The 10,642-nt window shown below is 40.9% G+C and overlaps 1 protein-coding gene across 5 annotated transcripts in view; it reads left to right on the top strand.

The window, feature by feature from the left end:
• The window catches only part of pde4dip (phosphodiesterase 4D interacting protein), a 72,189-nt gene extending 61,729 nt beyond the window's left edge, over positions 1 to 10,460 (top strand). For 3 of the 5 annotated variants that reach the window (XM_053242411.1, XM_053242408.1, XM_053242412.1), the window contains 15 exons: positions 509 to 649; positions 862 to 1,035; positions 2,408 to 2,626; positions 2,737 to 2,868; positions 3,551 to 3,670; positions 3,936 to 4,074; positions 4,184 to 4,308; positions 4,397 to 4,507; positions 5,258 to 5,344; positions 5,610 to 5,782; positions 6,297 to 6,428; positions 6,645 to 6,783; positions 6,938 to 6,984; positions 8,227 to 8,317; positions 8,476 to 10,460. In XM_053242411.1, coding sequence (XP_053098386.1) covers positions 509 to 649; positions 862 to 1,035; positions 2,408 to 2,626; positions 2,737 to 2,868; positions 3,551 to 3,670; positions 3,936 to 4,074; positions 4,184 to 4,308; positions 4,397 to 4,507; positions 5,258 to 5,344; positions 5,610 to 5,782; positions 6,297 to 6,428; positions 6,645 to 6,783; positions 6,938 to 6,984; positions 8,227 to 8,317; positions 8,476 to 8,657 — 2,012 coding nt within the window. In that variant the 3' untranslated portion in view covers positions 8,658 to 10,460. The remainder of the gene's footprint in view (positions 1 to 508; positions 650 to 861; positions 1,036 to 2,407; positions 2,627 to 2,736; positions 2,869 to 3,550; positions 3,671 to 3,935; positions 4,075 to 4,183; positions 4,309 to 4,396; positions 4,508 to 5,257; positions 5,345 to 5,609; positions 5,783 to 6,296; positions 6,429 to 6,644; positions 6,784 to 6,937; positions 6,985 to 8,226; positions 8,318 to 8,475) is intronic. The other 2 variants (XM_053242409.1, XM_053242410.1) reach the window with 2 other exon arrangements.
• Positions 10,461 to 10,642: the final 182 nt, after the last annotated feature.

Here is a 10,642-nt window from a genome sequence, read left to right as displayed (position 1 = left end):
ATCCATTAGTTCCTCTGCAATGCTGAGGGAATCTGACTCAGTGGAACAAATGAAATACAAACACAAGTATTTGGCAGAACATTTACTGAATATGGATTTATGAGCATGACAGTAAATAGTGAGGAAAACCCTGAAAAAACAAATATCCAGATATATCTTTGCATGCAGTGAAAATCATGGTCAAGTTCACAAGGTTTGTAGTTGTCACTTATGTTACACTTATGTTACTGCATGCAATAAAATGTTCAAATGTTACAATAGTCTTAAATTATAAATCTGGATTATAGAAATTCATAATGTCTATTTGGGGTCGTTTGCTCAAAATGTTTTGGGAACCTCTGCTGTAGCCTATTGGCCAGGAGAGTTCTGTAAAGGATATTTTTAATTCCAAGTTTTCATGGCTAAATAATGATTATATGTATAAACATTACCACTTTTGCATCTTTCTGACACTTCTCATCTCATCTTATCGTTTTATCTTATCTCGCCCTCACCCTCTCCTTTATAGACTCGCTGCGGCCTGCGCCGTCACATCCATATCCATCCAACCCGCCATCCGTCACTTCTTCACACGGCCACCAGTCCTCCAGCAGCTGTCCCAGCATGCACTGCACCCCTCACAGGCTCATGGATGGCCTGATACAGACAGGTAAGACACAAGAGAAAGAACAACAGGAAATTCAGTTGAATTTTGCAACCTGTTCTCTGGGAAAATCCTGAAGCCTGTAGTTTCTACCATAGCAGTGTTTTTATGTTCACTCAGTGTGTTTTAGCGCTAAATGGGAGGTTGGGATCAGCGCATCCGCATCCTACAATAGAGAAGTTTGACCTATACGTTCTTGGCCCCCTCCTTTTCCACAGAACTCAGTTCTGCCCCCTTACCCCAGAGACCCCAATTTCTCTCTGCTCAGATGGCTTTTCCGCCATTTGACCCCCACACACAACACCCAAGACCCCGTTCTAGCACCACAGGGGGCTTCTCTCTGGCTGAGGTGCACCAGGAGCTGCAGAGGCTGCAGAGGCAGTTAGCGAACAGTGAGCATCTGTGTGCGTGTGTGTGTGTGTGTGTGTGTGTGTGTCACTCATTAACATAGACAAGCCTGTCCTATGAAGTGAACGTCACTATCATTGCACTGAAATGCGATTTTTTCATATACTTACACACCAGTGTCTGACAATCAAGCAGCTTCCCTTCTAACAAATGAATAATTCAGAAGTAAAGCTATCGGTAAAAGAGAAATAGCGTGCATATCAATTTTTTTATTTACTTTAACAAGTCAGCATGGCATGTTTGAAAAGTTTGTTCATATTTTGCATTTTGTGTATTGAGCCCATGGTCATGAATTAATTCAGACCAAATGAGGGTACTTTGATTTACAAATGGGGTCATGAGAGAAACTCACAATCTCCTCTTTTGTTTCATTCATTTATTTTAGAAATTAAAATTGGAAATATGAAAGATTATGTGTGCTCATATTTTGAAATGTTAGTGTGTTAGTTTTCACTATCCTGACACACTGCACTAGAGTAGTTATCAAGTTAGCAAGTGGACAAATTTCCCTGTCTGTTTACCTCTGCTAAACAGTCTTGTGTCTCAGATCGCATACTTACGTACTATTCTAGGCCATTACTGAACACTAACATTAACCGGTTTTCCTATTACAGTTAGTGTTTTAATTTGAAAAACCTCTTATGTTGCCTTTAAACCTACCGAAAGGTCTGTTTTGTGTACCAGTCTTCTGGATTTTCTAGATGAGTAAATACTTTTGAAAGTAAGGTCAGAATTTTTAATTTGAGATGCAGCTCATGACAACAATCACGATGACAGAGGAAAGTTTTAAGAGAAACAAAGCTCTTTTATAAGGAAGATCCCTTTGGATTTTAATTACTTATGTCACACGTCCATTTGTTACTAAAATAATAATATGTTCAGTGTTACAGCAGTCTTATAAATCTGGAATAAAACAATAATGTAGGTTGCAGAAAATTCATAATATCCATTTAGGGTTGTTTGCCCAAGAAGTTTGACAACTCCTGAATTAATTGCAGAGAATAAATAAATATCACTAATCTGATACATTGGTTTATCTTGAAGAAATTTATGCAGAAATTTTCATGTTACTTACACCTAATGACTAATATGATTAAGCCAAATCCTACCATTCCAAGTCGTTAATATGATTTGCACTGCTGATCGAATAGAGAAAAGCTTCTGACACACGTGCACTGTCTAATGATACCTTACAACGCCCAGTACCGCAAGTCTCTCTCAGCCCTTGTGTTAGTTATTAGACCTGTGGCAGTGTCTTTCTAAACCATTAACCATGTTTTTTTAATATCCTTCAGTTAACAATTGCTATTGTCACTTAAAAATGCCCACATTTTCCCCTTCTTTCTTTTTATGCAGGTTTTAGCGGTGCACAGGTCAAACCCCTGCCTGGTGTTTTCCACCAGACTGACTGCAGTAACTTTCCCCTACCATCCCAGCATGCCTTTCAGCAATCTCCTTTTGCTAGTCTTCATGCTAGCCCAAATATGACATATGGGGCTCCGCAGAAGAGAGAAAGCTCTTATAATGATGTTTCCTCAAGCTCATCAGGTTATCAGTCTGGTGCACGTCACACAGGTAAAAGGAAACCTGTATATTATATAAATATATAACATACAAATGTGTATAGATTTAAACTCATTTAAACTGATCTGATCCTTGTTCTTGCTTTCCATGCTGTGTCACAGGAACAGACTTGATGGAGGAGCACCTGAGGGAGATTCGCAGTCTCCAGCGACGTCTTGAAGATTCCATCCAGACCAACGAACGTCTAAGACAGCAGCTGGCAGAGAAACTAGGCTCCAAGATACAAGATGGAGGTCTGAGAATCACATTAACTCTTAAAACTACCACATACTGTAGTCTCTTTCAGATTAGCAAAGAAGTGATCATCAATTTGGATTTCTTTACGTACGTATTAATAATATCTTGGTTTATTATTCATTATTATTAATTAAGATTACTACATTATTAATTAACATTTATTACCTATGTGCTATCTTTGATTACTAGATCTATAGAGAGTACACGGTTTAACACCGTCATTGAGCTGTATATAGGTTCGAGCAGTTAGTACTGAAACTGCATGGAAATATGGAAATACAGAATTACACACTATTCGGACACTTTCTAACCTCTGCAAGATTCTGACCTTGAACTTATTATCTTGATTAGTAGTTTTAATTCCAGCTCCACTGGCTGACGGTCTTTGTTATCCAGTAAACTGTATCCCAGATCCCGATCTGAATATATAGATATTAAACAGATACAGACACAGATACACATCATGGCATTGCATTATACCCCTAGCGCACGCATTAAACAGATTACATTTTTAAAATAAATAAATAAATAAATATTTTCATGCTCTGGCCAGTCACTTGCTGGAACTCTCAACAGTAGATACAGATTTATAGATTTATAGGTAAATAGATTTTTCACCCCCGATTAAGCTTCATGGAATGTTATGTTTTGCTTTTTTCTGTGTTTATCACTTATTAGGTGCTCCTACAAACATCTACATCCAGGGGCTTGACTCCGTCAGTCAGCTGTCTAATGAGGTTCGAGTCCTTAAGGAGGAGAATCAGGCTCTCCAGAGTCAGCTCCAGCAGGCGAGCAGAGGTGCAGCACACATCACATGCACCAGCTACAGCATATATATCTGACTCATGATTAAACACATCCTAAACACCACAGAAGAGCAGTTATCTCATATTGAGTCTATTAAACATTAATGATCTAATTATCTTTATCATTATATTAGCACAAATGCATAAAAACAGAGGCTCGTTTCACATCGAATTCCGTTTTCGTTTTGTGTTTAAGTGCAGCGTCTGCATTTCAGTGACGTTGTATCTGACCTGTAGATGTTTCTGTTCTTCTGAAGATGGCATGAAGCAGGTGGAGCTGGAAGCGGAAAAGTGGGCGGGGCAGTTCAGGCAGCTGCAAGCGCAGATGCGAGAGCAGACGCAGGCAGTTCTGCAGCTGAAGCAGGACAAACAGATCAGCCAGGAGAATGCTAACAGGTATGGCTGCGTGACGCTGCAGACATTTCAGCGCAAGACTATGTTTTGTGTTCTAGTGATCAAATGCAAAGTCACTGACATTGGACTGGGTGTGTGTTGGTGTATTCAGGCTCCAGCACGAAGTTAACGTTCTCCAGCAGCAGCTGAGTGAGAGCAGACGACTCGTGCATTCGCTTCAGTGTGAATTACAGATATACCAGAGGTTGCGTGGCACCACCCAAAATAACAGTCAAGGTAAACCATATGAATACACCGTATGCATTATCTACAACATGGATCCTGATTGTTCCTGATTGATGCATGCTTATCTTTACACCTTTAGGACCAGAAGTGCAGGAGCTGCCGTCTCACATGCACATGCTGGAGCAGCAGCTAAGTGACAGGCTTGACCCGGACGTTCTCCACTTATCAACTAGTAAACGGCTCTTCCATGGTGAGAGAACCAATCAACCAGCCTCACTAGTGACTTTTACACCAAGGTGTAATAACACAGTAATGTACAGTGGCTCAGCGAGTAGCATTCACAGCTCCAGGGTCCCCGGTTTGATCCTGGGCTCGGCTTACTGTCTGAATGCAGTTTGTCCGTGTGTTTTTCCTCCAGGTTTCTCAGGTTTCCCTCCACCTCCCAATCCACCTTTATGTAGGTGGATTGCCTGTGCTAAATTGCCCCTAGGTGTGAATATGTGTGTGTGTGTGTGTGTGTGTGTGTGTGTGTGTGTGTGTGGTGCCCTGGGATGGACTGGTGTGGCTTAATCTCCAGATCCAAGAACATGAATGAATGAATGTATGAATGAGAGGAGATAGGACAGAAATGGGTGTGCTTAGTAATAATAATAATAATAATAATAATAATAATAAAACTTTTACACAGTGCCTTTGAAAAGGTCTCTCAAGGCACTTTAAATAGGAAAAGAATATATAAGCATGTATCATAAACAGTTAATAATAAAAGACAATTCACCATAATAACAATAATTCATCAACATCAACAAATTCATCAAGTAAAAGCTTTCCTAAAGAAATAAGTTATGTGAAATTTATTATAGCATTTCCAAAAATCATACTCAACAGCAGGGTGAGATCACACACAGACCGGATCATGTCAAATAATTTGTGATTTTCAGTTAGAGTTTAAGTTACATATATGAAACACAAGTGTACAGTATTGTTTTGATTGTTACAGACTCGTCTCGCTCTCCTCCTGTTCGGGACACAGGACTCTTAAATCCGGCCTCACACATCTCTGCTCAGCTTCACTCCTCTGTTACTGGTGAGTAGTTAACGCATTCCTCGTGAAAGACATATGGTATAAAGCACTAAATCTTAATTAACCTTAAGCTTCTGGAGTTCAGCTCCATAGACCTGTCAAATGCTGAATCATAATATTCATAGATATTTGCCTGATCATTAAGGCCTGGGATTAGGTCTTTTTTTTTTTAAAAAAAAAAAACTGGTTATGATAATGATGTGAGAGTATGTTGAGGCAAGTACTGAGTAATCTCTTGCCTGAATAAATGTACCAAACCCCTGTACAGGATGTCACGAGGGTACAGTCCCAGATGGCTCGTTTGCCTGCAGGACAGGGTGTCATGTTGTGGGCCACTGGGACGACTTCAGCTCCCTGCAGCAGCAGCTCCTGGAGGGCAAAGTGCTCATCTGCAAGATGGAGGCAGCACTGCAGTCCAGCATGGAGATCAACCTGAATGAGGTCAGTCAGAAAGCCAGCCGTCCAAGAGCAACTGGATTTATACTCTATAGATTCATGGGTGGGTGCAAAAGTGGCACTACATCATGTAGCTTTGTCGCGTCACAGCTCCAGGGTCCCCAGTTCAATCTTGAGTGTAGATCAACGTCTTTATGGCATTTCTCTGCATGTTCTCCTCATGTCTGCATGGGTTTCCTCCAGGTTCTCCGGTTCCCTCCCACAAATTGGGGGAATGATAACAGTTTTTCACTAGCTTGCCTTCATTGTTGTTTTGTATTTCAGTGGTGCTGTTTGTAATGTTTAAAGTGTTTCGAAACCTGTAATAATCACATAATTTCAAAGATAAAAACATGTCATTATGTCTGGAAATTAGCTCCGCCCACTGGAGGAATAGCGCTGCTCAGTTCTGCGTTTTTTTCCGTGGTGGAAAGCTTTTCAATGATTTTCTCTGAAATGACAAACTGCTTCTTTAATATTTGGTTACATTTTCAAGTTGTTCATGTTGTTCTCCATTCAGGGCTGTGTAAGCAACTTGCTGACCAGCACCAAGTCCTTAAAGCAGATTCTGGAGGAGATGGGGTCTCTCCTTAAGATGTTCTGGAGGGCTGCTCTACCTAGCGCTGAGACCACAACATCACAGCATCAAAAGGTTAGAACGCAGGAAGTCAACAGAGACCAGGGCTGAGAGGCCACACGCCTGACACAGTGTCTTTTAGTGCTTTGTTACAATCCAAGACTCTTGATCCTGTGTGCTATAATCTATGGACTGGACAAAGGAAAGATGTGTGTGTGTGTTTTTTATGTATTTACTTTGTGTGTGTGTGTGTGTGTGTGTGTGTGTGTGTGTGTGTGTGTGTATGTGTAGGAGCAAACTTTGAGAGAAGACGTTGTCTCTCTGAGGCACAAGCTCGCTGAACAGGAACAGACTCTAAGAGATACGTTTGAGACCCTGAGAAACTCCAACCGCACCAAAGACAGCATGGAGCAGTTCATCGTCAGCCAACGTGAGCCATGACCACATCTCCTTCCTCTTTTCCTCTTTCTGTGTTCACTGATGAGAAAGTTGTTTGTTACTCATGTCGCATGTACTACAGTGTTTGAGTGACTTCCCAGCTCTGGTTCTTTGTCATAAAGCTCTATTCGGTGGTCTCTTCGCAGTGTCCAGGACACGAGACGTGTTGAAAAAGGCTCGCACAAACCTTGAGGTGAGTCCATTCTGTCACACCTTCACTGTAGCTGCCACACAGTCACAACCTCTCACATCACAAGCAGAGAAAGTGTCGAGGGCTGTGACACACCGAGCCAAAAAAACTCTGGTTACAACGTAACTGTAATATCCTTAACATATGGCACAGAAGAGTTTTAGGGACCAGTTTCAGCCCTCTCAAATTTAGAACTAAATAGAAACCACTGGCCTTCTTTAAACTAGGAAGTGCATTGAGTAGAACCTCTTGTTATGAATCATGGGTTGAACTTTTTCAATCCCTGTGACAATCTTGTCAGGACCCACTGGTGTGATGAATGATGTTTCACTCTTCAGACCATCTCTGGGTGTGTTGGGCCCAGTGAGTGATGTTTCAGTTAAAGGAAGTAGGAGAAAGAGAAGACGAATGTCTTCATTTGTCATATATACTTTACAGTAAAGTGAAATTCTTCTTTCATATCCCAGCGTGTTAGGAAGTTGGGGTCAGAGCACAGGGTCATGGTATTACCATGCTATGGTGCCCCTGGAGCAAAGACCCAAGTCTAGTAATCCAGAACCTTAACCACTGAGCCATCACTGCTACAAAAGTAGAAAAGTGTCCTAGTGGTAACCCTGTTCCTTCATGGACGGGATCCACAGGACTCTTTAGTGGTGGTGGGAGGAGGAGGCGCCATTTGGAGCTAAACACTTTGTTGAAGATCTCGGCATGTCTGCACATTTGGACAAGAAAGTATTGAAGTGATTCTCACTGCTCCTTGAAGTTAGAATGGGTGAAATATTACTAGTGTCAACTGATCAACACCTTCTGCTTGCTCACACACTGAAAAAAATGTGTTTGAATTCTCGGATGTCATGTGTGTACAATCTATGCCTAAGTGAAAGGAAATAATCATAAGAGAAGACTGCAGTGACCCACTGTCACAAGTCACAAACCGCACACTTCTGAAGGTCTCAATCATTTGAGTAAACAGAACACCACCTGCCAGGATCAGTACCAGAATTCAGTGTATTACAATTCTGTCATCCTGTTCACTGTAGTAATACATGCTTTGGAATACAGGCAACCAACCTGGTCTTTATATTACTACTGTCAATGTGTTTAAATCCTCTGCTGAACATTTCATCAGAAAGGAACTAAAGCCAACAGAGCATAACACTGCACAATGCCCTGTCACTTTCTTCAATTTCACTCTGTGTTTTTCCACTCCTGTTTCCTTCTTTCTCTTTCTCTGAGTACTTCCAGAAGAACGAGCTCAGGATCAACTCTTTAGGCTGCTCCTTTTCTCCTCCCTCTCCCCAGTTTTTCTCCTTCACTCCTCCCTGGGCCACTAGAGGTACACCCCAGGCCTGTTTGGCCTTTGGGAGTGTGCATGTGTGTGAATGAGTACAGAATGTTGATGTGTTTAATGATCACTACATTGCATGTGCTGCTGGTATTAGATTAGTTAGATGTAAATACTATACTCTTCTAACACATATCTTCTGGTCTTAGGTGAAGTCTCAAGCACTGGACGCAGCTCCTCTCTTGGACCGAGTATCGTGACTGCACCGAGTCATGACCCACACATGCGTGTCTCATGGGTAGCGCCGCGCTTTGGCATGCAGCGCCCTCTACAGACGTTCTCTGCTAGTGCACGATCAACAGTCCACGCCGCTGCACCCACCCCATGCTGAGCGAGCTCACAGCTCCTGCCTGCAAAGCTTCCACATTTAAAGCTTTAGAAATGTCACTGGTTGTTTGTTCTCAGGTATCATCAGCAGGTTCTGTAGCTTTTACTGTAGTTTAGATCTCAGGTCATTTGATGTACGGGTGCCTTTTCTCAAAGTGGTAACCATTAGCATGAAACAAGTGGTCTTATGAAAGGCTGCTGGCTTAGACTTTGGTGATGGAGGATGAAAATGGTACATAGCTGTATTTGTTTATGGTTTATTAACAAAAAAAAACAAATGATGCTATTTTCTGTTAACCTTCCTGTATGTTCTAGTGTTAATTACACATACAATGCCTTTAGAAAGAGCAGTGCTTCCCAAACTGGTTCTCTCTTCTTCCAGACATTTTTTTCCTCACATTACATGAACCAGATCTTCTGGATGATTGCAGTGGGTATACTGGGAGTAAAAAAATGTGCTCTTGGGGGTGGGGCTGAGAGCTAGCCTGGAAAACACTGAGATTAGATTTAATTAAGCCAAGGCCTTTGAACCATAATAACATCTGCCTGGATTAAGATTTGTTTAGGTTTAAGAGAAACAGCAATACCATACTGTGTGTGTGTGTGTGTGTGTGTGTTAAAAGAATAATACTGATACTTTAACTGATACTTTAACTAGGAAAAAGACCGATGGTGCAATGCGATTATATGCAACTTACAAAGAGCGAGAACACTGATGCTGCTGCTCACTTTTGAACACTGTAACTCTGAAAAGGGGAGGGGAAAAAAAACTAAAGTAATTCTGCTGTTACTTCACAGATTTAGATCTGTGTTACTGCCAAGGCTTGAGCCTCCCACTTCTGTCTCCCTGTTGCATTAAACTGGATTATGCCAAGCTATAAGCTTCCATATTGATCCATTTTATGGTCAGTATTGAAAAATAATGGTCAAATATCCTTTCAATTTTTGGTCCAAAAGCAGTATAATTTTTATATTACTAATTGTTGTGTTACTGGATACATCGTACTGATGGACCATTTTTTTTTGTTTGTTTTTTATTTTATTTTTTGTACCCAATGCCTGTAAAGTCCACGTAATAGAAAACGGATGTAGTTGTGAAAACACGGGTAAACTATTTGCCCTGAGGCAAGACAATCAGTGAGAGAAATTGTCGATCAGTTGCTACACTGTTGTACGCAAGGACGGGCTCCAATTCTTCTGCTGTTCAATATCTCATTAAGCATGCGATCGACTTCAGCTTGAATATGTACAAACCTTGTGCCATGTACGATATACTATATTTACTGGAAGGCTGAATTTCAACATGAACTCCTTCCTGTTTGATATACAGTGTATAGTACACAGACCTGGATCAATAGTGTTTACTACTGCACTTTACATCAAATGACCACATTCATCTAAGAGTGTGTTCAGTCACTAAGAGTCCGTTCATGCCAATTAATCACAAACGCTAGACTTCTTTTTTTGAGTCATGCTTTTATAAACATTTAAAATCTTTGTACATTTTTTAATTTAAGGCTAAGAAACCAAACAGCACAAAAAAAGAAAAACCCACAAGACTAATCAGCTATCAAGTAAAACACAAGCAATAGTAAATAGTAAGCAGTAGTGAGACATGGCCCACAGATCAACTGTGATTTGGTAGAAGCTGACTGAATGTCATTATTGACGTAGGAAAGCTGAGGTGTGTGTGTGTGTGTGTGTGTTGCCCGTCCCTGTGATTTATTGTCTATACTTGCGTTCGTTTCGGAAACAGATATGTTTGTGTGGTAGGAGTTGTTGTAATAAAAAAAGGGGAAGATTACAATGACTTGCGTGTTCTTTATCCCCTCATCGAATGAGCAGCACCAATAAATCAGTTAAACGGCTGACTTTACATTTACACTGTTGAGAGTAAATGGAATACTGCACTGCAAAACTCTCGCAACACTTTCTAAATTCTTGATATCTGTCAACTGCAGTGAAATGTTAAATGATAGAGTTATAAAA

Source organism: Pangasianodon hypophthalmus, chromosome 19, assembly GCF_027358585.1.
Source record: "Pangasianodon hypophthalmus isolate fPanHyp1 chromosome 19, fPanHyp1.pri, whole genome shotgun sequence".
NCBI lineage: Eukaryota > Metazoa > Chordata > Actinopteri > Siluriformes > Pangasiidae > Pangasianodon > Pangasianodon hypophthalmus.
Note: the sequence above shows the minus strand (reverse complement) of the source record. Positions and strands in the feature narration are given on the sequence as shown.